General features: G+C 38.5%; 1 protein-coding gene across 3 annotated transcripts; it reads left to right on the forward strand.

Moving 5' to 3' along the window:
* Positions 1-57: 57 nt before the first annotated feature.
* LOC139937690 (WD repeat-containing protein 25-like) lies at positions 58-11,540 on the forward strand. 3 transcript variants are annotated; one of them, XM_071932964.1, is made up of 6 exons: positions 58-117; positions 2,174-3,248; positions 4,018-4,148; positions 5,246-5,416; positions 6,116-6,256; positions 9,225-11,540. In XM_071932964.1, exons 2-6 carry the CDS (start codon positions 2,201-2,203, stop codon positions 9,444-9,446), a joined length of 1,713 nt encoding a protein of 570 aa, XP_071789065.1. In that variant the 5' UTR covers positions 58-117; positions 2,174-2,200; the 3' UTR covers positions 9,447-11,540. The 3 variants fall into 3 exon arrangements, with proteins under 3 accessions (XP_071789065.1, XP_071789074.1, XP_071789083.1); XM_071932973.1 differs by lacking the exon at positions 58-117 and adding an exon at positions 1,313-1,373; XM_071932982.1 differs by lacking the exon at positions 58-117 and adding an exon at positions 1,774-1,818.
* Positions 11,541-13,544: the final 2,004 nt, after the last annotated feature.

Raw genomic sequence — 13,544 nt, forward strand, 5'->3', positions numbered from 1 at the left:
TTAATGAGGGGCGCCCTCTTGTGTTGTACTACAACTTGTAGTTTTGTTTAATTTCAAGATGGCGGCGCCCATGGTCAAACTTCAGAGAAATAAATGTGACTATTTTCTGTGTAATTGGTAAGTTTTCATCTCATCAGTGTAGATGACCAGACATGGTATGAAGCTCAGAGATCACCTGTGTCTGTCCTGAGGCTGGGCTGTGGTGTGGGCCGGCCGGGTGGCTGGCTAAACTTTCTTAATCACAATCACATCACATCAGTCAGTCAGAGCAGACGCCGGACGGGTACCGGTCACTTCGGCACCTTGCAAACTCGGCACCTGCAAACTCGGCACCTTGCAAACTCGGCACCCACAACCTCGGCACCTTGCAAACTCGGCACCCACAAACTCGGCACATGTACAATTACAAACTCGGCACCCAGTTGAAAAAGTTCGATTTTCACACTGTGTTGTGTTATCAGTCCCACCATCATAGTCCCATAAAAAGCTTGATTCTGTTATAACTACATTGCAAATATTATAGGAATATGATTATCGTTAAAAAAAATTGCACTGGAAGGAATGTACACACCACTAACGATCAGGCGTGTGCGTGCCGTCCATATCACACACAAAACGGAGCCCTCCGGAAATTATTAACCGGCCAGTAGACCCAGTAACTGGGGCGCTGTACTCCTTTTCAACAATTTTTGACTTTATCTGTCTTTTTGTCATTTTGAGGCATTTTTTGTGGCTGGGTGTCGCGAAAAACTGGGTATTCGTTAAAATTCTGTGCCATTCCCTGGGGCGCTAGTACGACAGATAAAGTCAAAAATTGTTGAAAAGGAGTACAGCGCCCCAGTTACTGGGTCTAACCGGCCAGTGCCTTTCGGCAAATCACGCTCTGTAAAGACGCAAAAATGCATTTAATATTATTATTAATCTAACTAAACAAACCCTTATTAAAATTGTTCAGAGCCAAAATCATAAGAAAATGGCACCGCACTTTCACCGACATGCAGCCTACTTGTTGACTAAAACCACATACGGGCCGGACGGTAAACTTCCAGGGGCCCAAATGTTCTCGAAAGTTCAGAATTTTCATCACCCATAGAATTAGTGATTTAATATAGTTTACAAAGCTACTATTAAAACTACCAAACCATTTTTTATTGTGTAAGTACACGCACGTTACTTTATTGGTAACCACTTGACTCTTTGAGGTGATATTAATTTTTCGCTTGGTGCCGAGTTTGTTAGTCAAAAAAAGGTCGGTGCCGAGTTTGTTTGGTGCCGACATTCTTGGTGCCGAGTGGGTGCCGAGTGTGCAGGGTGCCGAGTTTGCAAGTTGCCGACTTTGCAGGTGCCGACTTTGCGAGGTGCCGAAGTGTCCGGTATTCCAGTCAGACAGACATGACAGATGTCAGATCAGTCACACAATCACAGATACTGAGATTGTGATACTGAGAAAAATATATAAATGACCACCATAACCAATTGTTGACATTAAATTTACAACACTACGTACACAATCACGCACTAGTATACACTACTAGTAAGTTTTAATTTAGTATGAAGCCGCTCAACTGTTGTTGTTGAAAACTTGAATGAATTTGTTATTAATAATAATATTATTATTGTCATGTATTAACTACACACACAGTCAACAGGCATGATGATAGTTAGCCCAACTTGTTGAGCTGTTAATGGCTAGATGATAGTGTAGTTGCGGTTTAACGATCCTGCTACCGTTGGCCGAGGGTTACGTTATTGCAGCTAGATCATGGCGTAGATGATGATAGGATACACCTATCTTCAGTTTACACTTGTCTTGTCAAGGTATACTTATCTATATCTGTTCCAGGCAACATTAGCAATGAATTATAACTTAAAGCACATAACCATGGATTCTAGAAGACTAGCCCCACTTGTGTGGCCAAGGATAGCACCTGCAACACTTGGCACCGCACATAAGCAGCTATCCTTGGCGTTTATATCCTTACTGAAGGACTATGCCAAGTATCGAAGTAGAAGTAGAAGTAGCTGGATTCAGCTATCCTTGGCCACAAGAGGGGCTACTAGAAGACTAGAGTCGGTTAATTGAGGCCTTAAAGTTAGGGTTCATAAACTTATTCATTCCAGTAGCAATCCAAATTAAACTATCTCTTTTTTTCTCTCTTTGAACTTTTCACAGATTTGTCAGAGTCAGAAGTTTGTCTCAATGGATGCTCTCCAGGCATATCAAAGCTCGGACTCCGAAGATGAAGACACACATCTCAAGAGAACTCTTTCAGACGGTGCGCCTAAATGTCAAAATTTAACATCATCATCGACCTTGGGATCCATTCTTCCTAGACCAGATCTGAACTTCAGTACCTCAAGTTTGAAGCACGAGAGGATGACTGGGAAAGAAATGGTTATACATCCTGTTTTACCGTGGAGTAAGCCTTTTGAAAGAAGGGAAACTGTTACACGTAGGTTAGTTTCACAAACCCAGGGCGTGTCATTTGGAGAGAATGGACAGAGTGTTTCAGTTCGTCTTGACCCACTTCATACAAATAGAACTTCTGACAATAACCGTGTGTTTCACAATGGCAAACTTCTTCAGAAAACCAATAAACCGCATCCGTACCTTCATTCACAGCAGTTGGGTCCACTAAATCCGTATGATCCTGAACATCGAGCTGCCCCATCTTATTCCTCCCTTCTCACATCTTCACATCAATCAACATCTTCAGCTGTCTCGACGGAATCAGCATCGCAGACTAGCAGATCATTCTACCCACTAACATCCGACGCTAAGATGTCTTCAAAGCGACCAGCAGTGCATGTAACTCAACCCTATATTCCGAAGAGGTTGCGCCAGTCTCACCAAGAATCTGTGGCCGGTGAGGGGAGTTGTTCATCTTCTTTGTCTTCACAGGGAAAGTCAAGAGAAAAACTGTATACAACATCGTCATTCATAGCTCATCAAATAGATAGAAAGTTTACATCCAAACTTCCCAAACGCAGAACGATACAATGCTGCTTGCACACTGGACCTGTAACTCACGTCCGCTGGTGTGCTCCTCAGTTCAGTCATCTACTATTGTCCTCCTCGATGGATAAAACGATACGGATCTGGAATGGGATCGGCCAGGACGGATGTTGCCTGCAGACGTTGAAATGCCATGGGGGTGCAATCAAGGATGCTCAGTGGGGAAGGGGAGGGTATACTGTGGTAAGCTGTGGATATGACAAGACAGCAAGGCTCTGTGATGTAGAGTCAGGTAGGATTCAAATGGTTTAATCTTGTCCATGTTTAGATCAAAGCCATTAGTCACCATAGAACTTTGAGACTTTGTTAGTGGGTTCACCTCTCTACGCATGGGCGTTTCCCACAAGTTAGATTCAGCAGCCCTGCTAGCACACAGAGAAACACAAAGCCCGTAACAGCACTGAAAAGGAGACCCATAAAATGCCACTATCTGCAATTGTTTTTGTTTTACATTACAGGCAGCAACCTGGCATGCGGCGTATTCTTAGTTCCTTACACTGCATGCCGCAACACATGGTTGAACACCCAGCAGGGTGGATACGTGCGCATGACAAGTCTTATTATTATTAGTATTATTGTTATTATGGCCCATGACATTAGAGAAAAAGACCTGTAAAACAGGATTTCTCTGTGTTTTTGTGCATATCTTGGTTAAAATTCTGAGCAGATTTTGTTCATTCATGGGTTATAACACGTAATGGATCATCATCTATGCTAAAGATGCCTCAATGAAAAAACCCAAAGATATTACAATGTGATTTTGAAACTGTATCCTTCATGCATGAACACAATGAATGATATTAATTTTGGTTTTTACCCATACACCGATGTGTGTATGGGTAAAAACCAAAATTAATATTCTTTATCCCCGATGAAATTTGACATCTCTTACAATGAATAATATTGTGGAACTACATAACTAATCTTGTGTTATTCAGATTGCTAATTTAGTGGAATGTATTACAAGTATTTGAATTATTGTTTTGTCTGTTTTCACTCAGGGAAAGAGCTTCAGGTCTTTGATCATTCATCGTACGCCACTTGTATCAAAACCAAACCAGACGATCCTGACGTCTTCATAACTGGCACATCTAACTCATCCATCTACTGTTGGGACATCAGAACTGGAAACGTAAATTGTTTTGTCTCATTATGTTTTAACGGCACGTTAATCCAGAGGTCGTTGGTTCGAATCCCACTCTAGTTAATTCTTTGTTCAACCCCCAAAAATCATTTCAAAATTCACCCAGTCAGTTTCCCTTGTGGTTTATACTGATATTATTTTGTTTTAGTCAACCATTATTTGCTCTTTGTACTGATCCATGTAGAGCCTAGACTTTATGCTTTGTGTTGTATTAATGCATCTGTTTGGACAAAAAGTATCATTCCATTACTGCTGCGTCCTTAGGATGGTCTAAAAGCCGTAGGTCCCGCATGTCGTGTAATGTACGTAAAAGAACCCAGTGTACTTATCAAAAAAGAGATGGGCACCACAGCACCTTGTAAAATCATTACATTGTGCTTTTGTCTCATACTTTATAAACGTAGCTCCACATGCCTTGCGGGAAAAAACACTGATCGCTTTGCTACACCCTTAGGGGTGTTATAAAGCGCTTTAAGAACCCAGTATTGACTTTGTGATTATTACTGTAACAATACAGATGTGGCTTAAAATGGAATGATATGACACTTTTAAATAGGAAACTCAACATTCCAATAGCCTTGATCAAGGCACTTCAGCCGGCCATGACTGGCATAATCCGAGTCCCCCCCCTCATTTTCCTAGCGCACCTCATACATAACACAAAGCGTGCATATAATATGTGTACAGCGTATGTACATGTACCATCTGTATTGTCTGTACGGTATACATTACATTGTACATGTATGTGAGTACTTTCTTAGCCACGCGTACGGGGTTGAAAGACACGACTGTACTCATGACTTCAATGTACGTACAATGTATACGTTGTTCGCGTATGCACTGCAGGCTGGTTGCCGAATCGTGCCGCACCGGGCAGGGGCACACTATGCCAACAGCCTTGAATTAAGGCTAATATTCCAAGGAAGCTTCAGCTTCTAAATAATTTGGAGCTTTTATTTTTTATTTTTGTCATCTTCTTTTCTCATTTAGAGGAAACTTTACCACTTTTCTGTGTTTTGCAATGTACTAATTCCTCGTTTTGATTGTTCATTTATTGTTAAATTTCATGCCATTTCATACTACAGCAAGAGCATGAATACAAAGGAAAGCTGGGTCAGATCTTAGATGTGGAGTTCCTCCCGGGCAGTGTAGAGTTTGCTTCGTCTTGTGACGTCGTTAGTCGTGATTCAGCCGACAAGACGATCATGGTGTGGGACCTTAGATCTACAGCTGTAGTATCCAACCAACTCTATCATGTAAGGAGAAAGGGATGATATTGAATTTTTTCGTTTTTTTAATAGATGTTAAATTTGCAACAAAGATAAAGAGTATTAATTTTGGTTTTTACCCTTTCACCAACATTGAAACTTTTTGTTTGCAACTTCTTAAGAGTTTTAAATGAAATCAAAGGATTGCATTGGGTGCAAGGATTTTTGGTGTGTTCAGTTGTATTATGTGGACCCCCCCCCCTCTCCCCCACCATGGCTTGTTTGTTTAGATGATCTTCCCATTAAGGGAACATAGGGAACTCCCACAAGGGTATATGAAGTCAAGCCGGCAACAGTTTCTCTCTCTTACAAACATTGGTTTAAAGCCATTGGACAGTTTCGGTAAACAGTATTGTCCAAAGGCCCACACTTTGTGTATCACAACTGATATAAAAAATAACAAACCTGTGAAAATTTAGGCTCAATCGGTCATCGGAGTCGGGAGAAAATAACGGGGAAAACACACCCTTGTTTCGCGTAAGTTTAAAGGGTCTTTATACTTTTTCCTAACACAAAACACAATGTCCACAGATTTTTATTAAAATTAAATCTGTGGACATTTTGAAAAAGTAGCCAAATCCTCTAATGTATATCTGTGGGTTTTGTGTTAGGAAAAAGTACATAGACCCTTTAAAGTTATGTGTATAAGGAAATCAACTTGTATTCAATATTTGTTCTATCCTAAAGGAAAAGTATACATGTCCCTGTCTTCGACGACATCCCACCAAGAGTGTGTTTGCAGCTCAGTCTAATGCTAACTATGTAGCGTTGTTCTCTGCTATCAGACCCTACAAGCTCAACAAGTATAACAGATATGAAGGCCATCGGGTAAGGTAGTCATGCATTCTTGGAAGATGTTCCTTTAGAGCCATTGGACACTTTCGGTAACAGTGTTGTTCAAAGGCCCATACTTCGTGTATAACAACTTATATATAAAATAAACCTGTGAAAAGTTAGGCTCAATCGGTCATCGGAGTCGGGAGAAAATAAGCGGAAAACCCACCCTTGTTTCCACACGTTTCTACGTGTCATGACATGTGTTTAAAATAAATCTGTAATTCTCAATATCGAGAATTGATAATTGTTTTAACAATTTCTCAAAAAGTAAAGCATTTCATGGAATAATATTTTAAGAGAAGTCTTTCACCATTACCTTCTGTAAACCCTGTAAGTTATTTGTAAATATGTGAACTTTTATTTATTTATATATGTGAACTTTTCTATTCCGAAAGTGTATAATGGCTTTAACCCAGCCTCAAGGTCAAATTCAAAGTTGGGAGAAAGTTACAAGCCCTAACCTCATGTTAAAATGGTGCAAAATATCATCTTATAATCTTTCAGAACTAAATTTTAACCATGACATCATTGAACAGCAAAAGCAAATAGTTCTGTACAGTCCAAAGGGGAATTTCTGTGCCAGTCATATCCCTCGTGTAACATGCAATAACGCACCACAATTTAAATTGTAAACGTTAATTATAAATTGTATCACCCAGTCACAAGGTATTTTTCTTATCGCTTTTTAGTGGCTTCTCTTGTAATTATGATAGCCCTTGTCTGTTTTTAATTGTTTTAAAGTGTCAATGTTTTTACTGTATGTGAGCATTGGAATTACCCAAATTCAATTCGATGAAATAGCTTCAGGAAACAACCAACTTTCCATGCTATTTTGGTCGCAATTATTTTCTGCAGTTGCGCATTAGGTAAGAATCTTCAGCGACGCTTTGTATGACCAAGCCTATTGCTAAGACATGCAATCTACTTGCAGCAGCTCAGAATTGTTGGCTTCTGCTATTGATTGATTCTTCACCGACTGTAAAAAGAAACAGTAACTTAAGGAACAGACATTTGCCTCAATGTACTGAACAACTTGCTATTCATTATCAAAATATCTCAAGTTTGCTTAGGATGTTTGAACAGTTTGCGGTAACACCATGTGTACACCTTCTTTGCTGTGTAGATTTGTTCTCTAAGAATTTGAGAACTTGGCTTGCTATTTATTCTACTGCCGCGGAGTAGATTTTGGATTTGTTGAGACTTCTTCGTTCTGAAAAGAGTTGTCCTGCTTATTAAGTTTAACCTGGGAAGGTTGTAAATCGGCCGGTACTATACTACTTTTACTTTGGATTGAGAGAACGGCTAAAGACAGTGGACACTATTGGTAATTGTCAAAGACTAGCCTTCACAGTTGGTGTATCTCAACATATGCATAAACATAACAAACCTGTGAAAATTTGAGCTCAATCGGTCATCGAACTTGCGAGATAATAATGAAAGAAAAAAACACCCTTGTCACATGAAGTTGTGTGCGTTTAGATGGTTGATTTCGATACCTCAAGTTCTAAACCTGAGGTCTCGAAATCAAATTCGTGGGAAATTACTTCTTTCTCAAAAACTATGGCACTTCAGAGGGAGCCGTTTCTCACAATGTTTTATACCATCAACCTCTCCCCATTACTCGTCACCAAGAAAGGTTTTATGCTAATAAATATTTTGAGTAATCACCAATAGTGTCCACTGCCTTTAAAGCAGTGTAACATTCCACTGTTTTACAGTGCCATTCCAAACATAACCTTTCCTCTCTCCTCTTACTTACCCTTTAAAGTGCAATTTTTATCAAAATCAAAAAACATTTTATGACGATCGATTTCAAGTATATATGGTCTGTACATTTTTGTACAAAGAATATTTAGTTTCTTTTATATTTAGATTCCTGAATGACAGCATTGCATTTGAACTGATGACTGGTGCAGAAATTCCTCTTTGAATGTACATACCAATTTGTTTTTCATATTCGATGACGTCATGTTTCAAATTTCGCTATTACAGTGTAAACAAAATTAAAAATTACATTTTACACCATTTTACTGTGTGGTTAAAGACTTTTAACCTTTTCCCTACTTTAATGAAGACTCTATCTATTAGAAAATCAGTGCATCACAAAGCTGATATTTGCTTTGGAGCACCTCTTTGAAGTAATAAAGTATAAACAAAAACCAATCCCAGATTGTTTCCCAGTGGCGGGAGAAACTCTGAAAGTTTGTTATCAATTCCTGACAAATAACCACATTGCAGAGTAATCATCATCCACCCCCCCCTCCCCTCCCTCATCCCTGATTTGACTTCTTCTCCTCCCCGAGTCAATGTATATAAAGAGGAGTTGAAATAACCTATATACAACTTCCTATCAATTGATCAATGTCTACAGGCCTTCCTGAATCACCAGATCAAATCTTAGAGACGTGTCATTTGGGGGTTTCTTGACTTATATCTTCCTCCATTGGAATCAAACACGGTTTATTAATAGAGAGTCGCGTTGTGTACAGTGGGAATAGACAGGATACAATGACTGGGGAATGTTTAATTATCTTGGAACCGGTAGCTTTGAATGCAAGGTGATGACATATCAAGATGTGGCACGAGCGGTTATTTCGATCAATTTTTTTTTTTATTTACTCGGAGGTAGCAGGCAAAGAACGTCCCGAGATATCTATCGTTCTAGTTTTTGTGTTTGTATTGGAGAATATAGCTGGCTCTGAATTGATTATTGGCAACATCACTTCCAGGAGAGGGTATTTCTATTTGATTGCTACCTGTAATCTTTTCCCATTAAGGTAAGCTCAAAGGTCACATTCAATGTTGTGATGTACCCGCACTCATCTCTTAATTTATCATAGAGTCTCTTTGGTCTCGCAAGATCAATAGTTATTGTTGTACTCAATTCTCAAAAACTGTTCAAGGTCTTATTTACAATCGAGTAATAGTTCTGTTTGTTTCCTTGTCATAATTTTTTCAGCTGGAGGGGTACCACATTGGCTGCGATTTCTCTCCAGATGGCGCTCTTCTCGCGAGTGGCAGTTCCGACGGCATGGCGTATATTTACGATTTCCAAAGCACAGGAAAGCTGAAGACATTGCAATGTCATTCAGGACCTTGTACCGATGTTGCATGGCATCCAGTACTGCCTGGTGTCATGGCAACAGGTGGTTGGGATGGGAGAATCTGTGTTTGGCATTAAGGGTCAAGGGTCAGTGTTTGTTTTTAATGAGCACAGTGACATTCTAGCAGATTGTATGGTGAGTGAACACATTAAGGTTATAGCGTCCCATGTCAAGATGAATGCAGAAGGTGTTAATGCATTTCTAACATTATGCCAAATATGCTGTTTGCGAGTAAGATTTGGATAATGCCTGGTGTCCCAGGTTGTATCTTAAACTTGGGTGTGATCCCTGGCATGGGTACATGTAGGTTGAATGTCTTCTTACTGGAAAACCCCAAACAAAATTATCGACAACAAAGGGTGGCCACCAACATTGGGGCTAAATAGCACAGTTGGAAGAGAACCTGAACCTCAGTCAGAATTCAGCAAAAAGAGAAGTTTTTACTTGATACAGCAAGAGATTGGTTTATTCTGATTCCTCAATGTTTATTACATGTGCAATAAAAACATACAATGGATATTTTGTTTTAAAATTTTAACAGTACATGGTGATCCTATGTTTACAAACTAGTACTTCACAATTTGTGCATTTTTCACAACGACAATTCTTTCTTGGGTGTTTTCTTAAAAGCTTTGCATTTTTCATTTTTTTCTGTACAATTCCTGTTATAAAAAACACACAGAAACATTCAACATACAACTCTTCGGTTGTTAGGACGAAATAAAATTGTCATGATTTCTGTGATTACATTGTTAATGCATTAATTTGATAGCAACTCACTCCATTTGAAAACTGCATTGATACACGATAGTACATCTTGAAAAAAACAAGTTAAAACTGCACAAACATGTTTAAAGACATGTTGCAGCATCATTGGTTACAAAACTTTAACTTTACACATAATTAAAAGCCTACTTGATCTGTCTATCTATGAGAATGTTTGGGGTTGACTTGGCACATTATCTTTAAGGTGCTGGTGAACTAAGACCATGGCTCAGGCTTGGTCTTGGGCTTAGACTTAATTCAAGTCCCTTTCTCGTGCGAGGTCTCTAACACGCATGTAACATGCCAGCATACAGCCACAGTACTGACTACCAGTGCGCCTGCCCTCACCGACGTAGCTATTGCACGCGGAACATGTTTAAGAATGCAGAGCACAAAGCAATAGTTTTCAAACGATGAGGAAAGGTAGGACCTTGCACGAGACAGGGACTTAAGTCAAGTCTATCGTGGGCTAAGCTCCTTGGCCACCTGTTTGAAGCCATATAGGCAGAGGAACACATGGTCTAACCAAGCCAAAACCCTGAGTTAAAGCTGTGGATTAAAAAACAGCATATGACTGCATCCATGGGTAAGACATAATGGATTATTTGCACCACAGCCACACACTTCACATTCAAAACATTTGACCGCTTCAAACCATTTTCCTCAAAATGTTACATCCTGTCTACATGGACCAATTCCTTACTTGTTACATTGGAATGATCAAGTAGTGTTGACAAATCAATAATGAACCATACCTTCAAAGATATATTGAGTATTTATTATAATGCGAGTACCACTAGGTGCATTGAATTGTGTGTACAGATTTGCTATTTAGGCAGGAGACCATGGTGTCTTTCCATTTTAACAATTTTGCAATTTTGTAATATGTATAATGTTTTCCAATACAGTTTTTGTACTGTGGGCCTCCATGGATAGCAGTGCTGGGTGCTGATCGGAGTTTACCTTCATTAAAGATGACGTAAATAAAATAGTCTTTTGTATTTATAACTGCTCATTTTTGTATGGATTTCATCAAAATGCGTTTGCATGTTTTGGAGCTCTTGGTAAATGAGGTTCCTTGGTAAATGAGGTTCATTGATAAATAGTGGTCTTTATAGAATTGGGAGAAAAAAACACTGTTGTTATACATATTTTTCATTAAAGGGACACATTGCCTTGGATCGGTCGAGTTGGTCTTTGAAAAGCGTTTGTAACCGTTTTTTATAAAATGCATATGGGTAGAAAGATGTTGTAAAAGTAGAATACAATGATCCACACAAACATGCCTCGAAATTGCGTGCTTTTCCTTTTACCTCGTCGACTAACACGTCGGCCATTTATGGGGGTCAAAATTTTGACTCCCATAAATGGCTGACCGTGTTAGTTCGCACAGTAGAAGAAAAACCACGCAATTTCAAGGCAAACTTGTGTGGATCATTGTATTCTACTTTTAAAACATCTTTCCAACCATATGCATTATATAAAAAACAGTTACAAACGCTTTTGTTTTGACCAACTCGTCCGTTCCAAGGCAACGTGTTCCTTTAAAGGAACACGTTGCCTTGGATCGGTCGAGTTGGTCTCTGAAAAGCATTTGTAACCGTCTGTTATAAAATGCATATGGTTAAAAAGGTGTTTTAAAAGTAGGATACAATGATCCGCACACATTTGCCTTGAAAGTGCGTGGTTTTCCTTTTACTCTGCGAATTAACACGGTCGGCCATTTATGGGAGTCAAAAGTTTGACTCCCATAAATGGCCGACCGTGTTTGTCAACGAGGTAAAAGGAAAACCACGCAATTTCGAGTGATATTTGTGTGGATCATTATATTCTACTTTTAAAATATCTTTCTAATCATATGCATTTTATAACAAACGGTTACGGACGCTTTTCGAAGACTAACTCGACCGATCCAAGGCAACGTGTTCCTTTAATGACCTTTTGGCAAGATAGAATATGAAATTAGTACAGCACTAAGCCTACAATAATCTAGTGGGAAAGATAACAAAAACATTTTGAGGACTTGTGCCTAATGATGATACCAGCATGGACTTTGACACACAGTCAGAGTATGTCATGAGAAAGATATTTGGCTATAGGGCCATCGCAGATATGAATTTGAAAAACAAATATCAGCAGAATAACAAAATAATGTTTAAACAAATTCAAATTGACTTACATTGCTTGTTATTTTTTTTACACCATATAAAAACAATTCAAAGAAAATATCTGGGATGGCCCTATCATCAAATATATTTTTAATGACAAACTTCTCAAGAAATTTCCCATCACCTACCTGCCGTACTTATGAGGAATAAGCTCGGAAAGACATTAATGAAATTGTGTGATTAACCATCCTTCCCCTTATTACTAGTTCAAGGCTCTTTTTGCTCGACTTGATGCCAACAATAACGTGATTAAATTGACAGAGTTAATGACAAGACTGACCTTGCATTTGATTACAATGTGTCATGATGGATCCTATCAATGTATGGTTTCCCCGACCACTAATCACAAAGTCTATGACAACGATTGCAAACAGATGGCACCAGTCTATGTCTAGTTTGAGAGCGTGTTTTGGGCGGTGTACGTGATGCATATCGTGTGCTGAATACGAACAGTTCTGTGTTTTTTTGTCAGATCTGTTTAAAATTCTGTAGTACAAAATCTACCACTATTCGGCATGATGATGAATAAGTTCACAAATAAAAATGTTTTTTTGTGTGATAAAGTAAAAAGCATATTTCTCAAGATCAACTGATCGGGGATGACTTATGTTTCGATGATTGTGTCACACAATTTTTCTATTTTATTACAAATTATTTCCACGATTAGAATACGCCACAATGGTTTTGATTACATCAAGAAGTTCTCACATACATTGTTTTTTTTTACAATTATTCATTTGTTTGGCTCATATTTGAGCTGAATGTTTTGAATGAATCAGGAATGAAAACGGAATGAAGGTGCATTGGAATGCAACACAGCGTGTTTGGGGGGTTTTGTTGTTCAAATAATAGGGTTTGGTTGTTAGTACTTAACATTTATAATCACTTCAAAATTTAACAAGTATTCCATTTCATAAATCACTGAATAAAAAAAAACCCTTACCAATGATTAAAGCTATAAAAATCTACAATGAAAATTATCCAGTACTTGATTTCTAGTGGACATTAAATAACAAATAATATAAATAATACGCTTAAGATTAACCTTTCTGACGATTCAAAATATATATACAAAATACAAACACTGATTAAGTAATACTTTTTGTTCTCTGATATGAAATCAAATTGGAGTATGCTTTAAATGTAGTTTAAGGAAATAACGTGAAATTTGATGCCCAAAGTTTAGAAATGAGATAAAACAAACTGAGGTAACCATGTCTTGTGACTCTAAACATAACCTCC

This window comes from Asterias amurensis, chromosome 1 (assembly GCF_032118995.1).
Source record: "Asterias amurensis chromosome 1, ASM3211899v1".
Taxonomy (NCBI): domain Eukaryota; kingdom Metazoa; phylum Echinodermata; class Asteroidea; order Forcipulatida; family Asteriidae; genus Asterias; species Asterias amurensis.